This window comes from Erigeron canadensis, chromosome 4 (assembly GCF_010389155.1).
Source record: "Erigeron canadensis isolate Cc75 chromosome 4, C_canadensis_v1, whole genome shotgun sequence".
NCBI classification, from domain to species: Eukaryota; Viridiplantae; Streptophyta; class Magnoliopsida; order Asterales; family Asteraceae; genus Erigeron; species Erigeron canadensis.
In genome coordinates, this window is record NC_057764.1 from 4,207,100 (window position 1) to 4,229,707 (window position 22,608).

General features: G+C 34.0%; 2 protein-coding genes and 1 long non-coding RNA gene across 4 annotated transcripts; 2 read left to right on the forward strand and 1 right to left on the reverse strand.

Annotated features, from left to right (window-relative positions):
* The first annotated feature begins 2,447 nt into the window (after positions 1–2,447).
* LOC122596851 (receptor-like protein 9DC3) lies at positions 2,448–4,655 on the forward strand. Its single transcript, XM_043769500.1, has one exon. The coding sequence runs from the start codon at positions 2,448–2,450 to the stop codon at positions 4,653–4,655; it is 2,208 nt and encodes a 735-aa protein (XP_043625435.1).
* Positions 4,656–5,050: 395 nt separating this feature from the next.
* Positions 5,051–6,657, forward strand: LOC122598619. Of its 2 annotated transcripts, none has more exons than XR_006323668.1 (2): positions 5,051–5,117; positions 5,970–6,657. It is a non-coding gene; the product is annotated as an uncharacterized LOC122598619 (long non-coding RNA). The 2 variants fall into 2 exon arrangements; XR_006323669.1 differs by having other exon boundaries at positions 5,079–5,114.
* Positions 6,658–8,325: 1,668 nt separating this feature from the next.
* Positions 8,326–9,066, reverse strand: LOC122598632. The gene has a single exon (XM_043771216.1). It carries the CDS (start codon positions 9,019–9,021, stop codon positions 8,494–8,496), a length of 528 nt encoding a protein of 175 aa, XP_043627151.1. The 5' UTR covers positions 9,022–9,066; the 3' UTR covers positions 8,326–8,493.
* Positions 9,067–22,608: the final 13,542 nt, after the last annotated feature.

Below are 22,608 nucleotides of genomic sequence, written 5' to 3' on the forward strand. Positions count from 1 at the left end.
ATGAAATGAGAAATTAAAAAAGTAATAATTAATGATGTGTAATTTCCATGTAATCAATAAATATGTTTAAAAAATAGAAACTAAGTTTTAAAATTATTTTTAACCGGCTACTTGTACGGAACTCCATAAAATAAATTTTAATCGTTTTTCTTCCCTCGAATAGAATTTTTTTTTGTTCAAGCCCCAAAAAAGTTTTCAGTGACAAGTTGAAGGGCTTTTCAAGTAATTAGACCTTTAATTAATAGTCTAAGGTGATGTTTGTTTGTGACTTAATAAGTTAAGACATGACTTAATCAAAAATACTTAATCCATTAAGTTATTAAAAGTGTTTGTTTTCTTGACCTAATAAATAAAAAACAACTGTATTGACTTAATCCATATAAACATTATTTATTAATTCAGCCACTTAATCAATTCATTCACTTAATGATTAAAAAAACAAACAAGCCCTAATATAATGATAGGACATGCTCATGTAGCAAGCCCGATTCTATTTGGGTTTGCGGGTTCCTTATGGGGAATAGCTATTATATGAACCGGTTGTTTACAAGTAAAATAAATGAGGGTTTAATATGACACGATCATTTATAAAGTCGGGTTCTATTCAAGGAGTGAATTTAATATGACTCGGTTTTTTAGGTAAGCGGGTTCCATTTGGGAGGTTCTATTTAGATTTATGTAGTAATAAAATTTAGTTTATTACAAAGATAAAGATTTTCTATATTAATTTAATCGATACTATTAAACAAATTATTATCTTTTTACGTAAAAAGTTTAATAGTTTGATCATCTTTAAGTTAGTATTTCAATTTAATGTTCAACTTTTAGACTAAAAGCTCGACAAACAAATCGTTATTTACAAACAATGAAATTTTCCTTACAAATCATTATCTACATAATCTTAAACATAAAAAATGAAATGTTTCTTGAGAGCAACTAACAAAATATTTTATACTCCAAATATCAAGAAATCCAATCTAAAATCACCAAAACAAAAAACATCACATAACTAAAAAAAAACTTGACTTAAACTTTAAGACACCAATAAACAGAAATATATATCTATCAAAAATCCATCTATATCCAGTTTATATATCCAAATTGAGGTGCTATCACTATCCAAAATAAGTATTTACGTATTATAGTGGACCACGATTGAGGTTCTAATTTACAGCACTATTTGATTTTAAACGTGTGGTTTTTTCTATGCAAGAATTCGTTTTCCTCTCACATTATAGAATTAGAATTTAGATATTTGACAATTTCAGTATTTGAGTCCATATATATTAAGAGATTATTATTATTATTAGCTCTATTTAATGATGGCTTCTAGTTTGATTTCACTACTTCAAATACAAAAGTTAAACAAATCTATCACAATCGATTTATAGATATTTCAGACTTTCAGTTCATATATTCTGAAGGTTTTACAAGCATAAAGATTGTGTCCAAAGGCATAAGGGTCACTGTTGAATGTATAGAGATTACTGCTAAAGTTATGAATGTGTGTTACATTCGGAACAGACGAGAAATAAGGATGCGAAATGCAAATTCACATGAAGTTTTTTTTTTGTTGGGGATGATTGTAAAAAAACACCAAATTGAATGTAATCAAATATGTCAAATTCTATAACGATCAACAGACTGAAAGGCGTTTAGCGTATTGGTTTTGGAATAGTAATATCGATCATGACAAAGGTCGTAAACTTATACGGTGGATGGCACGGTGGGATTTTGAAATGGATATCTTGACTAAGCTGATCAGTTGGACAATTGGGGATTGGCTTTAAACGAAATTATGGATAACCAATATTGCTACTAGAAAAGACTTTATAACCCAAATCTTACGTTTAGAAACAATTATTGACCACAAAATAGTGAGAAATAAGTCGATTTCAATCAACTTTTTTTCTATAGAAATTTCTTCCATCATCTATGTTCTAAGGTCTATATGGACTCAAGGTTCCAACATTATAACTGATCACAAAAATTTTAATTCTAGTTAACTTAATAATGTTCCACTACAAAAATATTGAAAATTTATTGATACATGTCAATTAAAAGTTGGAAATTTTGCACAGTTGGACTATGACTTTACATGGAACCCAAATGTTACGTTTAGAAACGATTATTGAGTATTGACCACAAATTAATGAGAAAGAAGTACACTTGCAATAGCAAATTCTTGGAATATATATTGCATATATAGTGTGGGTTCTCTTTATATATATATATCCAAATCATTATTATTAGACAGACTCATTGCAATGCAGATAAAGAAAATGAGTAATTCAAAGATGGTTTGCTCTGTTTTTCTTTTCTTATCTTTTCAAATCTCTTTTGTTTCTTCTTCCTCTTATTTTAATACCAGCTTAACTACTCACAAATGCTCAGCTCAACAGACCCTTGATTTGCTTCTCTTCAAACAAAACATTTCCGTCCTCGCCATGAGTTACACAGACTTTCGTGACATGTGTCCCGGTTCTGGATATGATCCGATTACGAAGAACTGGAACAAAGATATAGATTGCTGCAACTGGGACGGTGTCGAATGCGACCACTCCACAGGTGACATAATAGGTCTTGATCTTAGCTGTGGCATGCTACAAGGTATCATCCACCCTAACACCACCCTTTTTAACCTTCCTCGCCTCCAGAGACTTAACATAGCGTACAATGATTTTGATGATTCCCAATTTCCACGTGAAATCGCAAGGTTTTCTCATAGTCTAACACATCTCAACATCTCTCAATGTGGTTTTACTGGCCAGATGCCGTCAGAGATCTCATTTCTCTCTAAACTGGTTTCCATTGATCTCTCTAACAATTTGCCTGGTTTCCAAATTCAACCTAATGCTTTCAATAATCTACTGCAAAACTGTAGTCGTTTGAGAGAGCTCGTGATGGGGAATGTTAATATCTCTTGGGTTTTACCGGCTTACCTTAATATATCTTCTTCTCTAGAATCACTCGATCTTCATGGAACTGGTTTGCAAGGGAAATTACCTTACAACATGGTGGGATCCCTTCCGGAATCCCTAGCAAACCTAACGCACCTAATTACGCTAGATTTAAGTTATAACATGCTTAGCGGAACCTTGCCTTCATGGTTGTTTACCTTTCCCTCACTAGAAAACATTTATCTTGATAACAACATGTTTACTGGAGGCTTGCCATCAAATTGGCTCTACCTTCAATCATTACGGACATTAACCCTTAGTGGAAATCAGTTTGATGGCGAGGTCAATCAAGGCTCCACTATACCACCATCCTTTACCCAACTCATCAACCTCTCTGTCCTTGACCTTTCATATAACAAGTTCATAGGTATATGGGATTTGGATACCTTGTTTTCAAGCATACCAAAACTTATATATCTCCAACTCTCGTACAGTGGCTTATCTGTAATGTCCAATAATTCCAATTGGTACGCCAACCCTGCTTTTAAGCGGTTAGGTTTGGCATCTTGCAACCTCACAATGTTCCCGAAGTCCTTACGAGCCATGATAAATGTTGCATATCTAGATTTATCTAATAACGAGATCCATGGCGACGTTCCTGATTGGGCAGGAGAGATAGGAGGAAATGCACTGTCTCATTTAAATCTTTCACATAACTCCATAACAAGCTTACCCCAATTTCAGTGGAATCGATTAGAAGATCTAGACCTACAGTCCAACATGATTCAAGGACCATTCCCTCTATCCATTTGCAACATGAGTTATTTATATTACTTAGATATGTCGCATAATAGCTTCGGTGGAAGTATTCCACAATGTTTGAGAGATATCAGCGGGCTTCAGCTCATAGATCTAAGGACCAATCATTTTCATGGAACCATTCCAAGTTTTTGTGAGAATCACACAGATATACGTGGGCTATTCTTGAATGGAAATCGATTACAAGGAGCGCTTCCCACTTCTTTGCCCAGCTGTGAATGGTTGGAAATACTTGATGTTGGAAACAACCACCTAAATGGCACATTCCCCGGTTGGTTAGGAGGTCTTGTGAACCTCCGGGTTCTTATATTGAAATCAAATAATTTTCATGGTCGCATTGAAATCCCTTCGCCAGTTAAACTTACTTTTCCAAGTCTAATAGTCTTTGACTTATCTCACAACACGTTTGAAGGTCATCTCCCCGATATTTATTTTCAGAATTTTATTTCCATGAAAGATGTTCCAGAAAAGGAAACAAAACCGAACTACTTGAGCTTGATTGGATTATATTTTTACACTATCATTGTTACAGTGAAAGGTTATGATCTCCAATTTACAAAAATTTTGGATGACTACATGATTGTTGATCTATCCAATAACAAATTTACAGGAGATATTCCGAACGTTATTGGTACTCTTGAGTCACTGATAACACTTAACTTATCCCACAACAACCTCAACGGTCGAATTCCCGATGCTCTTGGAAATCTTTCGGAGATGGAATCATTAGACCTATCTTGGAACCAACTCACTGGAGAGATCCCTCAAAGTCTTGCAGGAATAACTGCTCTTTCAGTTTTAAACCTTTCACAAAACCATCTTGTGGGACGTATTCCAGAAGGAACACAGTTCGGGTCGTTTGAAAACTCATTTGGAGGGAATTCGGGACTTTGTAGTGCTTTCCGATTGCTTTACCATAAAGTGGCTAATTGCTAGCTCTGATGTTGTCATCCACGTTCACTGAAACCACAGACATATGATCTTTGAAGTATAGGAAGATGAAAGACGAATGTAAGGATTGTGCAGACCACCGAATGTGGCTTACATGCTGCAGGATCGGTGATAGAGATACTGGATACGGATGTGGAACCCTATTTGGATTGCTAGCAGGATTTCTCATGTTGTCATCCGGAAGACCAAAATGGTTCGCTAAAATTTCTGATGCAGCAGAGCGTATGATCTTGAAGAGGCGTAACAAAAGAAGATACATTTACATAGGAAGCTGAAATTAGCTTGTGAATGGTACGCATTTCTTCCTATATCTCTGACTAAATTATGCAAAATGTTTTACTTTGTTGTCTTATCTTCTTCAGAAATTTCTTCTGCAGGTAAACAAGTTTGTCATATGGCTGGACCTTTTGAATTATGAAGTTGTAGAGAAACTATTGAATTACAGTGGTATTATCATTTTCTTTTGAATTATGGAGTTGTAGAGAACCTACTGAATTAAAATAGCTTAATATAGTTGGACCTTTTTAATTATGAAGTTCAGAAGTTGTAGTGGAAAATTATTTTCAGGAGAAGGTTATTTTTATATATAAACGTTTTATTGTGGGTTATTAAAAGCAAAATCTTTTATTTTACCCACATTGGTTTTTAGAATATTTTTGACCTTCAGGATATTCCATCAAACTTCAAGTCTCATTTCTTACATTTATATGAATAGATTATTAAGAGGATTTTTCAAAAATCTTGGATTTCACCCAAGGCATTCGTATAATTTAAGGGTAGAATAGTTGTCGTTCTAAAAAATAATAATATTGCAAAAAATTTAAAGAAAATATGAAGTTCTCTTAGAAATTTTAAGACCAACAATGAAATTTTCATTGAAAGCTAACCGGAGGTAAAAAAAAATTAAAAAAACACACTATACAAACCAAAAAATCAAAATCTAAAATGACCAAACCAAAAACATGACATAGCCAAAACACTTGACTCAAACTTTAAACCAACAAATGGACAAATCCTGCAGTATTTTGGTTTTTCAGTGTCATCCAAATGGAGGTGCAGTGTATGGTATCATCATCTAATCTTGATTTAGATATATGATAATTTTAGTATTTGAGTGATATTAAGAGATTAGGTCTATTTAAGGATGGTTTTTTTAGCTTTATCTTACTACTTTAAATACTGAACTTAAACAAATCGGTATGCTAAATTTCTAAAATGTAAGTTTCATTTCATATTCTTAAGTTTTTGTGAGCATAAAGATTGTGTGTAAAGGCATAATGGTCGCTGTTAAATGTATAGGGATTACTGCTGAAGTTATGCATGCGTGGTACATCCGAAGCCACAGGACATAACTACGTTACAGGCGTAACGAACACTCTTATGGGGAGTACAACTTACAGTTATGATGACCCGGACGATTTGACATACGATTTTGGTTGCATTAGGTAGACCTATACCTTGGAAAATTGAGAACCTTTTGTATCCTCCTTGCTTTACCCCATGACTTCTTATTTTCTACCATCTGATTTCATTCATGTATTTACATCAAAACTACAAGGGAACAGAGAAAAGGGCCATCTTAGAATTCACATGAAGTTTTTATATTTGAAAGGCAAGAGGTAAGAACTCTGGTCTTTAATCTATATGGGCATATGACAAAGCCCGGCGCTGAGAATGCCAGGTATACTGGTCTTCACGAAAAAAACTCTTCAACACCTTGTTCTGCAAATCTGTTTGAAATAAACACCTTGTTCTGCAAATCTGTTAGTAGTTATCATATGAAGATTGGCTTTGCAGCTGTTCGAGTTGTCTTTTGTTGTATTGATGCTTAAATACATAGAATTTTATCAGTTATTTTTTGTGTATATGTAGGCTATAAAGATTTTATATGAACCTTGTTTGGGGAGACGACTAAGGCAATGGTTCTAATTGTATGTTGCTCCTCAATCCACATGATAGCAAAACACCTATGGGTTCTTAAATTTTATCAAAGTTTTGGGTTCATAATGCTTGCTAGTAAGGCTGGTGCAGGATACTCATATCTATATACGGGCATGCAGGGATTTGCTAGCACCATCATAGCAGCTTGTTAGGTGATATAGGGATTCATCGGATTTTTTCTGAAAGCGCCTACTCAAAGCTGTCATCCATATAGTCAGGGATGATCTTGAATTTCAAATTTCCCAGGGCGAGAGGGCCGAAAATATGCCTCATGCCAAAAATTTTAAATAATACAACACAATAATTTCAAGGGTTTTGAACCTAGTCAAGAAAAGCACCCATCCTCACATTCTGAGGAGCAGGACTCTGATACTAGTATTCGAATTACAAATATCTATAATTCTCTACTGGATTTCGGCCTTTTTGTATGAAGAGAATAGTGTCAAGTTCAAGTTATGCATCAAGAAGAAAAGGGTAAATGAGTGGAACCTTATGTGTACCGTCTTGTACCCAAAGTGCACACCGGATATAACTCATGTCCGGCGACTCACCATTCTCACACAAGGATCAAAAGATATAGTTTCTCCACTTGCCTTTGGCAAGATTTGAACATGTGACACACAGCCTTCATGTGTGCCATGTGGTCACATGAACGGTCAGTAGATCTATGATCAATTGGTAAGTCATGCATCAAGTGAAGTCTCAACTCTCAAAGTCATGAGAAGCCTTATGTACTAGAATATTGGCTTCAAAAATGGCTTTAGTCATATCCAACTTTCAACTTTGGTTCAGTTGTGGAAAGACGGCTGGGCTATCTGGTAATCGGTCATTTGGGGGTATTGAACACTTAAAGTCCCAACTCCCAAGTCATTTATATGGGCTCTATTCTTATGAAAATGGGTCTTTATTTAACAGGCTGGTGGGCCATTTTCTTAATGGGTCTGCATGATGTTCAAGTAACTAGTAAGACTAAATCTATTATATGCTTATGTTGTTTCCAATGCAAGTTTTGGTTGTTATATTACTGCCTTAGCTTTAGCTGTAGAACAATAGAAGGTCTTTCATCATCATGCCACTTGTGTTTACAAGATCAGTAACAGCGCAACGTTTAGCACATGAAATCCGATTACAACAAAATTGGCCTGAGATCTTAAACCTCAAAGTAAAAAGAGAGGAGATTTTACTTGAGCAGAGCGTATGCATAGTTGATCACAGATTCACATGTCACCTGCCCTAAGTGTGTAATACTATACTAATAGCTTAAATCAAATAACTTCTGATATCATCTCCTTCTGTACCCTCCCTGTTGAATATCCTAATCCTAACCATCCTCTATGAAAAATGTTATGATGGTGGCAATTATGGGGCAGACATCCGTTCCTAAAAAACAATACAGTGCATACAGTTCCAAAAATAACGTTTATAACTATTCCTGTATCTCGGTTGTGGTCCTATAGGTCATCATGGTAGCATCAAAAGAGACCATAACAGTCACATAACTCATTTCTTAAGCATAAAACAAAAACGACTATACTAAGCATACAATCAAAGAAAAGCAAATCGGTCTCGTATGCAAACAAACACAGACAAAATTACCCAATAATCCTATATGTATCAAAAAAAAAAAAAAAAAGACTACAAAATTTTCACAAAAAAAACGTATCAGCATTCATCAAAAAAGTCATTTATTAATCCAACAATCCATGAATCCAATCTAACAAAACTGATATATACCCATTGATTAGTCTCAACTTACCTCTGCAAACCAATATATATAAGTTATATCTCTGTATCTATAATATATATGCTACTATTAGTACTTTATTAACTTTTCAATAATCTGTACCCTTAATATGGCATTGCCACATTATTATAATCATTATCAACTTTCTCTTTTCCTTTTTTCGACTTCCATACGTCTAACAACATGCTTAATAGCCTCTCTAGCCCTCTTCCTCGTATCCGCGGCAACTTTCCCACTGCGGTCGGCTTCTTGACCCAAATCCATCTCTGCATTCTTTATCGACACACTCGATATCTCCGCTGCCGCAACCAGTAACCGGGCATTCCGTAAATCAATCGTGCCACTCTTCGTATCGAAAACGAGGTTGTTGGGGTTCAAGCAAGTAACACAACGGAGCAATGTGGCAGGCTGTGATTTGATAATACAATTTGGGTGTGAATAAGATTTGCATTTGTGACAAACGACAGCGTTTTGAGGTGGGGATGTGGTGTAGACTGTTAGACAAGATGGGCAGAAAGATTGGTGGTGCAGACGGAGGATACAGGTGGTGCAGAGACGGCGGAAGGTGCTTCGGTGAGGAACATTGTGGAGGATTTTTTGGTTGTTGAATCCGCATTGGTCGCAGACGGTGGTGGTCAACGGTGGTGGGTTAGGGTTTGTGTTCATAGTTTTCCGGTGACACCCACCCTAATTTTATCTTATTTTTTACTTTTGAACGGCAACCCACCACCGTAAATTATGTTTGATTTTATTTGTATATTATTATGAAGGTTTTATAGGAAATTACTGTACTATTTAAGGTTTTACTATAAATACGAGTAGTTATTAGAAAACAAAAGTTTGATTCGAGAGAGTAACTTTTTTTACTTGATAAATTTAATAATTAAAAACTTAATTATTCAGTTAAATTTCATGTTTCTTTTTTACATAATAAATAAAAATAACCGTCAATTACATATATTTTACTTAATACATACATTAAGAATATATTCAGTCATTTAATACATTCAGCACTTAATGACTAAAAAAGGATTTGGACCCTAAGTCATACATACACACACTAGATAATAAGATATAGATTATATGATACTACAAATATAGATTAGACTTGGTACAAGCCAAGGTCATCATTCCCTTTGGTTCGCACAACCAAAAAATTATTCTGAGGGTCTGCAAGAAGATCAAAAAATAAGAAATTATATCAAAAATTATGTACAAAAAAAATACAAAAAAGACTTGTCAGAGAATAATAATTACTTTTCACTATATTTTTGTCTGCACAATAAGACGATGATGATGGTAGTCATGATGATTGGAGGGGTTTGTGTTTTCCCTTACAATGGTTTCAGATTTTTAATTTTCAATTTTTCAATTATAAATGTGCTATTTATAATTATGAAATTTAGGGTTTATCTTGAGACTTGAAATCGATTTCAAAATTCAACATTTGATATTGTTTCTATTGTTATTGTTGTTTTGTGGATGTTGATGGTATAGATTTAGAAAAGAAAAACAAAAATAAAAGCACGGTATTTTAAAAGCAAAATGACCAATATACCACGGTATGCATTGCACATAGGATTTAATTGTAGCAAAACTAACATCTTTAGAGGAAGGAGTGTTGATAAAATAAAAATACTAGGTGAAAAAGTCTAATTTCGATAACCACGGGGGTCATTTATGAAATTTACCCTTAATATACTTTTTAATTAAGGGTGAGATCGAACTCAAACTGACCCACACCCAACCCGAACCGGCTAGGCCCGAAAATCGACAAGTCTCCAATTTGGACCAAAATAAATGGACGAGCTTTGTTCTTTGGCCCGAGATGGGATGCTTATTGGAGATTTGGACTTGGATTGAACTTGCTTGATGCATATATAGTTACATTTCTTGTAAATTACACTTTACTATTAACATTTATACATTTCGTGATCAAAAAAATCAAACAAAATGTGTAATCAAACAGATACAAAACATAATGAAAAAAAAAAAAACTATCCAAAACTACATATTAGATTAACTAACTCCAAATTCCAAATTAAATGAGAGGTGATACAAAAAAAAAACTATCCTAAATAAGTCAGAACACATAAAACAATATCATCAACAAGTACATTTTCAATTAATCTGAATTTCGTTGCCTTTGCCTTTTACGTTCATGTTTCTAAGTTTTTCTTCCCTACACAAACAAATTTATAAAACACAAATGTATGTTATGTAATTTCAAATTTGATTTTGGTATATTTACCTCTAACACCTCTAACAATATCCTCATTTTTTTTTTAATTCGACGTCCGCATCATCAATGTTGACCACCATCCCGGATGACTTTCTCACTCAATTTTGGACAATCTAGTTTTATAGGGATCCAAGAACCGATCACCCGTACTATCAACGGACTTGGATGCAACGGTAGACTCGTGGATTGCTAAAATGTCAACAACATACATTGAGATTGGAAACTAACATAGTATACAACTCTTAAGTAATAAATTTTATTTATATATAAGAAAATAAGATAAGATAAGAATACCTTTGCCATCCTTGCTAGAATTGACCCGAGTCTAGAACCAGGCTTGCTTGAACCCGGACTGACCACCAAATGGGCTGGTCTTCGGTCCAGGATATAAGTGTGATTCGGGTTTGGTCTGGGTCGGTGTAAAACCAGACAAAAATTGGTCTAGGCCCAAAACCGAACAATCGTGAGCTTAAGTAAAATTTGGGCTTTGGTTGGTACATCTGGGCTATCCATGCTTCTGCGCTTTAATCAATTCAAAAAAACCATTTGGGAGAAGTAGCGGCAACTTTAGAAACTTGTTTTGAAAGATTAACAGTACAAAATTACAGTAACTTTTTTATTGGGATTGTTGATAAAAAAAAATAAAAACATAAAAGCATAATCAAAGACCAAGATATTCATGCTTCTTCTCTGATTATATTTTGCGGGAAAAAAAAACTACAAAAATGTCTCGATCATCATCAATGGTAAGTTTTAATCCTATTCCATCTTTTATGACCCTATGTTAAGATCCGAATGATCTTGTTTTGTACTTATGTATGGATGTAAATCAGTAAATGTATGCATTCCATTTTGTTTCATGATTATTTATGGATGATTTTGTTTCATACTTTTAATTGTTTTTATTTTATTTTTAAGTGTAAGTGTGTATGTATTAACAGAGGGTAGGGCATTCATGCATACAGATTTTTTTATTGTACTTTTTGCAATATAATATGTTTGATTTTGTCGTATTTAGGATGGTCAACAACACATTGATGAAGTTCTTTCATCAGGGGAGGAAGTAGTAAGGTGTGAAAAACCATCGAATGTTGAAAATCAAAAGGAAAGAAAGAAACTAGGAAGAAAAGTGAGTCAAGGAGTGAAGATCTATATTTCACAAAGTAACCCGAAGAAGCGTCACTTGAAGGCGGGATGTTGTGATCACTTTGAACCATTTACGAATTCTGATGACAATTCCTTTAAAGTTGGTTGCAATTATTGTCAGAAGGCTTACCAAGCGGATTGTTCTAAGAATGGTACGTCTGCTTTGAACCGTCATATGGTCAAGTGTGCAAAAAATCCAACATTGTTTCAAGTAAGCAAAATAACATAATTTGTTTTACAAAACCTAGTGAGGACAGAGAGGGGGCTAATGGTAGTTTTTGGAAATGAAAGTATAACCGTGATAGAATTTGGTGGGCAGTTCTAAATTTGTTTGTAGTAGTCAAGTTACTCTTTTATTTAGTTAGATACCCGTCTAAAATAGTCCCCTCTTTACAAGTTGCCTTCACGTTGGACCTCTTTAAACGGGTGTAAAAATTTTTTGTTTGAGGAAACACAAAAATTACATAACTTTTTAAGGAAGACTACCACAGGGTGTGAAAGAATCACACTCAATCCAAAGAGAATACAAACACAACTTAATCTAGAACAATACTAGCCATATGAATGAACATTTATTGATAATAGAGTTTGAGTTTTGTTTACAGAAATTAGAATACAATAATAATAGGAAAGATAAAACTGAAATTAAATCAAGATTGTGATATGAGAGAAAGGGTTTTTGTGTGTGAAATGAGCAGCAGCAACAACAAAAATAATGTGTGATCCATCCCTAAATCGGGTTATACTGCAGTATATATACAAGCCAGAAGTTACACAAAAGCCCCTCATCTTCTTTCTTTCTTCCCAAGGCCTCTTGTAGTTCTATCTTCTACACAGCCAGTCCCTTTGAATCTTCCTTGTACATAAATGGTACCTGCAATTAACTCATCATACACCATAAGTACATATTACACAAAAGGAAATGATCTTGTAAACTTAACATCCCCCCTCAAGATCATTCCTGAAACATGTCAAATAACCCAAGCTGGTTACATAGATAGGCATGTTGCTCGGAACCTAAACTCTTGGTTAACACATCTGCAATGTTAGAGTTAGAGTGGATTTTGCAAGGTTTCAGAAAACCAGAACAGATTTTCTCCCTAATGAAATGTAGGTCAATTTCAAAATGTTTTGTTCTCTCATGAAATACAGGGTTAGCAGCAATTTGCAAAGCAGATTTGCTATCACAAAATAGAGTAACAGGAAGAGATGTATTAATACCCAAATCAGTCAAGAGATTCACAAGCCAAATAATTTCACAAGTTGCAGAGGCCATAGCCCTATATTCAGCCTCAGCTGACACTGTATTTTGTTTTTTGCTTTTCCAGGATACAAGAGTGTTGCCCAGAAAAATAGTAAAACCTGTGATAGATTTTCTGGTTACCAAGCATCTAGCCCAATCAGAATCAACAAAACCTTTAAGAACAAGATTCTCACACTTTTGAATGCACAAACCTTTTCCAGGAGATTGTTTTAGGTACCTAAGAACCCTTAAACCAGCATTAAGATGATCTTGAGTAGGAGCATGCATAAATTGAGACAAGCATTGAACAGCATAACTTATATCAGGTCTGGTAAGGGTCAAGTAAATTAACTTGCCTACCAGTTTTTGATAACCAGTAATATTGTCAAGAGGTTTAGAAGAATTATCCTTCAAGGTTAAATTCATTTCTAAAGGAGTGTTCATGGGCTTACATCCAAGAAGACTAAAGTCATTTAAAAGTTCCAAACAATATTTCCTTTAGGATAAACAAACACCAGTTTCACTTTCCAACACTTCAATGCCTAAGAAATATTTCAGTTTACCTAAATCCTTAATTTTGAATTTAGATTTCATAAGCCCTTTAATCCTTTCTATTTCAACAGTATCATTACCAGTAAGCACAATGTCATCTACATACACAAGTAAAGCCACAAAGGTATTATTCTCAGATTTAGTAAACAAGGAATAGTCACATTTAGATTGGGTAAATCCAAATTCAATCAAGGCACTACAAAGTTTTTCATTCCGCTGCCTTGGAGCCTGTTTTAGGCCATGTAGAGATTTATTCAATTTGCATACCAAATTACTATCATGATTAAAATAACCTTGAGGAAGGTCCATATAAACTTCTTCAATTAAATCACCATAGAGGAAAGCATTATGCACATCTAATTGATATAATGGCCAATTATAAGACACAACAACAATAAGAAGACACCTAACAGTAACCATTTTTACCACAGGAGAGAAAGGCTCCTCAAAATCAATACCAAGTCTTTGACTATACCCTTTAGCTACAAGTCTAGCTTTATATCTTTCAATTTCACCATTTGATTTGTATTTAACTTTATAAATCCATTTACACCCAATAGATTGTCTACCAGCAGGTAAAGTAGTAATTTCCCAAGTATTATTTCTATTTAAGGCTTCCATTTCTTCATTCATAGCATTTATCCAATGAATGTCTTTAGAAGCCTCATTTCTTCAATACTTTTTTTAAGATTAGTAGCAAAACAGAACAAGTCAACAGGTAAATGAGCATAATTAACAACTTTATTTAAGGGATATTTGACTTTCCCTTCAATTTGAAAGCCAGTCAATCTTTTTGACAAGACAGTTTGCCTAGTTGACCTTCTAAGAACATTCTCATCATCATTTAAGTTGTTATTAGACCCCTCAGAATTGGAAATATCAGAAGCATCTCCAGAGGTGATTGCAGGCTCATCATTCCTGGTAGATTCTTTAGGGCTGCCAGAGGAATGAATCCTGGTAACTCTAAGTGGACTGCCAAAGGAATATGGTCCACCTCCAACCTCAGGATCAGTGGTAACACCTTCCTCTTCATCACAGGGTATGGAATTCTCCTCAACAATTGATGTATCATAAGTATTAAAGAAATTGAGTTGATCAACAGAATTGTCATGCATTGTATCACTCAAGACTATAAAGTTTGTACCCTTTTTTGCTATTAGAATATCCAACAAAGACACATTTTTCAGATCTAGTATCAAACTTATCAGAGACATTTAACTTTTTTGCAAAACACAAGCAACCAAACACTTTGAAATGATTAAGAAAAGGTTTAGTATTATACACCAATTCAAAAGGAGTTTTTCCTTTTAAAACAGAGGAAGGGGTCCTATTTATGATATAAGTAGCAGTCAAAACACAGTCACTCCATAGATAAAGAGGTATTCCCCCCTGAAACATAAGAGACCTAGCCACATTTAGACCTGTCTATGTTTCCTTTCTACAACCCCATTCTGTTAGGGTGTATAAGGAATAGTGGTTTGGTGAAGAATACCTTTAGAGTGGAACAGAGAATCAACTTGTTTATTTACAAATTCAGAACCATTATCACTTCTAACAGTTTTAACATGAACACCAAATTGTGTTAAAAGAAGGTTTAGAAAACCAGTTAAGTGATAAATCACTTCACTTTTATTTATCATCATGAAAGTCCAGACTGCTCTTGTGTAGTCATCAACAATTGTCAGAAAGTATTTAAAACCTTGTTTACTAGAAACTTTATAAGGTCCCCAAACATCAATGTGAATGAGATCCCCCAAACAAGTTGATTTATGTTCACTCAAAGGAAAAGGATTTTTAGTTTGTTTTGCCTTGTGACAAACATCACAAAGGCCAACAGAACCAGAGGTCACATGTAATTTATCACAGATAATAGAGAGAGCTTGATCAGCAGGATGACCAAACCTCATATGCCACAAAGTTTTGACTCACATGGTAAAGAAGCAGAGTTGCACACATAAGAAGGCACAGAAACATCATCATAAAAATATAGACCACCTTGTTCACTACCAGTCCCCAGAAGGTTCTTTTGAGGTAAATCCTGAATATAACATTTAGTTTCATCAAATCCCACAAATACTTTATTATCTTTACAAATCTTATGAACAGACATTAAGTTGACATTGTAATCAGGAACAACCAGAACATCAAACAGAATTATACCATTTTTTTAAGTATAAATTTCCAATTTTGTTAACCAAGGCACATGTGCCATTTGGATGACCAATCTTTAAATTCAAGTCAGATATGTCCACAACATCAGTTAGACCCTTCTCAGACACACACATATGTTGGTTTGCTCCAGAATCAATTATCCACTTAATAATAGCATCAAGTAAGAAGGAATTACAAGAAAGAAACCAAGAATTACTGCACAAAGGTATACCTGCCATATTGGCTTGCATAGAGTTGGAAATAGAGTTTGTATCAAGCAAATTTAGAAGTCGAGAAACTTGATCAGCAGTCAAGGTAGGTGCAGAACTAGAACAGATATTAGTGGGAGAAGAAGCAACAGTAGCAGAATTAGCAGAACCATTAACATGTGTAGTAGCAATAGCATTGAAATTATTGTTAGAAAATTTCCCACTAAACTGCCCAGATTTCTTGTTTGCAAGTAAAAACATCTTTCAACTGTATGACCTATTCTGTGACAGTGAGTGCAGTTAAGATTAGGATTTGGAGGTCTATAAGTTCTTTGATTTGGATTAAAAGTTCTTCTTGACTCAAAATTATTATCAAAGGTTCTTTTGGAATCATAAGAATTGGTTTTAGGTGAATATCCTTTTGAAAAAAACCGCCTTAGCAACAAATGCAATAGCATTAGAACCATTTTTATTGACATTTTCATTTGACCCTCCCCTGTGGGATTCATCCCTGGAAACAATATTATAAGCAACTTTCACAGATGGTAAAGGATCTCTCATAAGAATATTAGATCTAACAGTTACATACATATCATCAAGTCCCATTAAGAATTGCATTAATTTCATTAAATCAGCATGAGTTTGTAATTCTTTAGCAGCTTTGCAAGAACAAAGAGGTAATTTCATAATAGCATCAAACTGTTTCCACAAAGAGTTCAATTTATGGTAATATTCAGACAAACTAGATCCATTTTGAGCAAGACAGTTAATCTTTTGGTGTATACTAAATATCACAGAACCATCAATTTTATCATATGTGTCTTATAATTCTTGCCAGACAATTGCAGCATTTTTAGAATATATTTGTCCCAGATATAGCTCTTGTGACACACAACCAAGAATCCAATTTAACACAACTGCATTGCATCTATCCCATTGTTTAGCAAGTATAGGGTCATCATTAGATTTAACACATGAACCATCAATAAAACCAGTTTTGTTTTTAGTTTCCAAGGCCAATTCAATAGCACAAGACCACACTTTATAATTTTCAGTACCTAATAGTTTAAAACCAATCAAAGGAGTACTTAAAGTGTCACTTGCATGCAAATAAAGAGGGTCACCAAAATCAAGTTTACTTATTCTTGTTACATCATCATATTCAATTTCATTAGGTGTAGTAGGAGGTGGATTACCAGCAGAAACAGGAGGCGTAGTACCAGAACCAGACATAATAGAAACAAAGAACAAACACCAATAAGATTAATATTACCAGAAAAGCAAGACAAACAGATATAGAGATAAAGAAAACCCAATAGAGCCAAGTAAACAAGAAGGACGGACAAGAATAGCTATAAAAGAAAGGAAAGAAACAGATAACCACACAAGAATAGAAGTAAAGTAAAGATACAAAGAACACAAAGAAAAAATCCCCAAGTAATCTCCTCTCAAAAAAGGTTTTAAAAATATATCTTAATCTCACAACAGTATCAGGGACGGGATTACTAACCTCTCATATGAAGGCAGGTCAAGTATTAACACCATTGTTTTTATGAGAAGAAGATAGAGATAAAACATTTGATATATATATAGATATAAAAAATTTTGAGAAAGAAGAGACCACAAGAAGATTTAACAAGAAACAGATAATAACCAAATAATTAAAAGAATGAAAAAAGGGAACAAGAAGACAATACAGTGCTCTCGGATGAAGGAAGAGGAACCCTAACTATTTCTTGATTCACTTAGTCAAGAAAATAATCAGGGTCAGAGAAAAAACACCTTCGTTTTGATCTTGATTCACTTAGTCAAGACACAAACCGAAGAAAAAACCCCCAAATCGAAGATGAACAAACCCTAAAATCAGATTTAAGGTTCCGTAATGGAATTCGCCTTAGATGTGAGAAATAACAACCATAATATGAAACAAGAATCCAGAATCACCGTAGTGCTCTGATGCCATGAAAGAATCACACTCAATCCAAAGAGAATACAAACACAACTTAATCTAGAACAATACTAGCCATATGAATGAACATTTATTGATAATAGAGTTTGAGTTTTATTTACAGAAATTATAATACAATAATAAATGGAAAAATAAAACTGAAATTAAATCAAGATTGTGATATGAGAGAAAGGGTTTTTGTGTGTGAAATGAGCAGCAGCAACAACAAAAATAATGTGTGATCCATCCCTAAATCGGGTTATACTGCAGTATATATACAAGCCAGAAGTTACACAAAAGCCCCTCATCTTCTTTCTTTCTTCCCAAGGCCTCTTGTAGTTCTATCTTCTACACAGCCAGTCCCTTTGAATCATCCTTGTACATAAATGGTACCTGCAATTAACTCATCATACACCATAAGTACATATTACACAGAAGGAAATGATCTTGTAAACTTAACAGGGTGTAACAATCGACACTTGGACGTCGTCCAATCAAAGAATGATTTACATGGTCTTGACTACACACTTTATTGATGTTGATTGGGTATTAATGTATTATATAAGAAAATAATTAACTTTAAGTGTATTCATAGTCATAACGGTGATGACATTAGGGTGGGAAATTGTAGAACTAATGAATATAATCACCATCATCGTCGATAATGCAACCTCTAATGATGAATATATTGATATATCAAGAATTCCATGGGTACTTATGATAACTCTATTGAAGGTGTCCGTTCGTTAGATATATTATGAATTCCACACAAAGAATCCATAACTTTAAGGAATGTATAGTTGAGGCAAAATGTGAGTCAAAAAAGTTCTGTGTAGATTGCCCAACTAGATGGAACTCCGCTTTAGATATTTTGTTTCATACATACAAAGCGAGGTTTGATTGTTGGGTTAAAGTTCAAGAAGCCATCAAAGAATTCTTCTAATGAAGTTGCATCAACTCAGGGTGACAACTCGGTTGTGAAAGCTTTCTTATTCTGTTATTTGGTAGTGGGGGTTGATAAGTATATAAGTGAGCCACATGAACAACTTCATCCCGGGTATGATGTACTTCTTTGGTGGAAACAAAATGCTCCAAGGTTTTCAATTGTAGCAAGGATGGTTAATCATAATTTTAAAAGTTTTTGTTTATATATGTGAATTTAGTGCGAGCTAGGGGCCTTTTGTTCCCTGCTCGCCTGGGCATCTAACTTATGTGGGTTGCTTCTGTACATTTGTCACACCCCACCTTAGACGGAATCGTAGGATATGACTAAAAGATATAGCAAAGACACATGGACTTTATAATAGAGTCATACTAAATGAAATTCAAATAAATGTAAATTCCATAAACGGAAGGTCTAGGCAACACGCCTCAAATAGCAAAGAAGTAATAACTGCAAATAGCGTTCAATGTTTCACATGCAATCTAGGAGTCCATGAAGGATCTCTTTATTGGTCTTCCTAAAGTCCATAAGCTCAATCTTCTTAAACATTGTTATTACCTGAAAATGAATGCTCGAAAATGTCAACATAATGTTGGTGAGTTCGTAGGTTTAAAGGAATTCAAATGAATTTGTTGTGCATGATATATGAGGTTTGGACAATAGTGTAAATATAAACATGTAGCAGCTTGTATGCAATCCAAATAGTAATCAATGCCATCATAGTTATCCAACAACACAATCCCCATCACTCCTGCCAACAACTCAATCATGCTTTAAATACCAACAACTACCAGATGGAGTATAAAGTTGGTCGATAGTTATCCAATAGTCTTCAATAGATATAACAGACATCTATTGCATCATAGAAATCACACAAGCAAGCTAACATACACATTTCATAAGTACACGTATATGTCCAATAAAACAAACTAGTTTTGGCACAGCTAGTAAAGAAATAAAATATTTTGAGCATCATTTTCCCCCAAAGAAATAATATAAAAAGGGGCCATGAAACTCACCTCAACAAGCAAGTAGTTATGCAAATCCAACAAGGTCGCTAGAATCTACACAACATATAAATATGAACAAGTTACAATTATGGACATGATCAAGAACCGTCCATTGTAACCCGTATTTGATGAAATACACATATGGCTACTTTCAAAATATTCACAATGATTTGTCATATATTATTAAGTTACCAGTCACATAACTTAATATATAATATTTGTTTTACTGATTTAAGGTTAAATTCTACAAGTTCATATTAACTGAAATTTTTGGTAACTTTATCTATTTTTTTATTAGGATGAAACGAATGATTCAAGATTCCAAATCTTAACTACTGTTACCTTAGAGTGTTATATACTTACAATTTTTTCATATTTTATTTGGCACGTTAACTATTTTTAAAAATTCAATGATTACAGACTAGTCAGAAAAATCACTGTTCGCACACAGAAAAGTTTTATAAAAGTTAAGGGCCTTCGAAGATTCAAAAAAATCCAATTTTTTTACTGTACAATCTTAACATCTCAAAAAGTTTCTGGAGAAAAATAATTGTCCAGTTCATAAAATCGACCAAGATATGACTATTTGAAGTCGGCCAAAATCTGTTCGGAAAACTCAGCTTTGCGCAGTTTTGTTATAAAATTCGTTTGACAACCTTAAACTTCATATTTTGACACGAAACCGCTTCCACCAGAAAGTAGACTTCCTGAACTTAATTTTAGACACCAAAAACGTGACTTAACCATCTCCCATGACCAAGATACGACCTTTCAAAGTTAACAAAACGAATCTGTCCAGATTCTAAATAACTCAAACTTACTGTTTTAAAGACTACTACAACTAATATTTATATATAAACTTTCAAATCTCTCCAACACCTAATTAAATCTGTTATTATGATTTTCATGCCTTCGTAATTGGATTTCTTTTATTACATTAATTATTATACTTCATTAAATACTTAAACTTTTAACATTAATATGATTTATACTTCAAGCTTTTGATTTAACCAAAAAAAAAAAAACCTTTCATTCATTATTATAAATTTGCCATAATATATATTCATCAAATAGATTACAAAGATTGTACATAAATATATATAATTTAATAAAAGATAGAGATTAAGAATTTTACCACCAAAGTCGATGATCACTCTTACGATACTAACTTTTTTTTTTTAAGATGGAAGCTTGACAATTGTGTGATAAAAATTTGGTTTTGGTGGTGGTGTTCCCTCTTTGTTCGACGGCAGAGCAAAGCAAGGAGAAGTTTTGTTTTTTTTTTTATTATTATTATTTAGGGTATACTTATTATATATATATATATATATATATATGGAGATAAGTGTTTTAGTTAGTTTATGATTAGACTTAATGTATCATAACAATTCTAATGGAATTAAAATTCCTTGCTCACCATTAAATTGTGGTAATATATATATATGACTAAAATTTTTTACTAAACATATGATATTTTACTATTACTATTACCATCTTACGACTTATACTAATTATATATTACTTTTATAATTATTGATTTCGTTCACCACTAAATAGCGTATACTAATTTATCAATATCTATAAATAAATATGACTAACAACTACAAGTCTAGAAATTACGGGGATAGTTATAGTCATCTACGTTTAGGAAGATCAAATATCTCAATCCTAAACTATTGAATATCAAGTAATAGAGATCCCATATTGGAAATGATCACCACATTTCTATGCTTGTTACACTATATAGGCACATTGACTAGTCAAGAAATTTGGAATGTAAGTTAGAGACTATAATAAATTACCAGTTTTGTTGACGGATGTCACAGTCTCCCCTACTTGAGAAATTTCGTCTCGAATTTTGTTGGAATTACGGTTGGAAGTCGTAGCATTAAATAGATGTGGATATTTGATTTTCATTTGATCCTCTCGCTCCCAAGTAAACTCTGGCCCTCGCTTTGAATTCCACCGGACCTTGACAATTGGAATTTTACTACGTTTAATGTCTTAAGTTCTCGATCCATGATCTCAACTGGTTCTTCCACAAAATGTAACTTGTCATCAATCTTAATGTCGTCTAGCGGTACATGCAAACTTGTATCCGCGAGACACTTCTTGAGATTTGACACGTGGAATGTATCATGTATCCTACTTAGTTCTTGAGGTAGTCTTAAACGATAAGCTACCGGACCAATCCGTTCAACAATTTCAAACGGTCCAACGTACCTTGGTGCCAACTTTCCTTTCTTTCCAAATCGAACCATGCCCTTCCAAGGCGACACTTTAAGTAACACTTTATCACCAACATAGAATTCTAAAGGCCTTCGCCGTTTGTCGGCGTAGCTCTTTTGGCGGTCTCTAGCTGCTTTCAGTCTTTCTTTGATTTGAAAAATCCTATCTGTTGTCTCTTGTACAATCTCCGGGCCAATCAACTGACTTTCTCCAATCTCAGCCCAAACAACAGGTGAGCGACATTTCCGCCCATATAAAGCTTCAAATGGAGCACACTTAATACTTGAATGATAACTATTATTGTACGAGAACTCAACTAGAGGAAGGTGAATATCCCAGCTTCCCCCAAAGTCCATCACACACGCCCTAAGCATATCTTCCAAAGTCTGAATAGTACGCTCACTTTGTCCATCGGTTTGAGGATGGTAAGCCGTACTCAGGTCTAAACGTGTTCCCAATGCCTTTTGCAATGACTGCCAAAATCGTGATGTGAAATGACTATCACGATCAGATATAATAGACACCGGAATTCCATGCTTTGCCACTATCTCCTTTATATAAATCCTTGCTAACTGCTCCA

Excerpts from the sequence above, each read along its gene's own strand:
- LOC122596851 (XM_043769500.1), top strand. The coding sequence starts at position 2,448 with ATGAGTTACACAGACTTTCGTGACATGTGTCCCGGTTCTGGATATGAT.
- LOC122598632 (XM_043771216.1), bottom strand. The coding sequence starts at position 9,021 with ATGAACACAAACCCTAACCCACCACCGTTGACCACCACCGTCTGCGAC.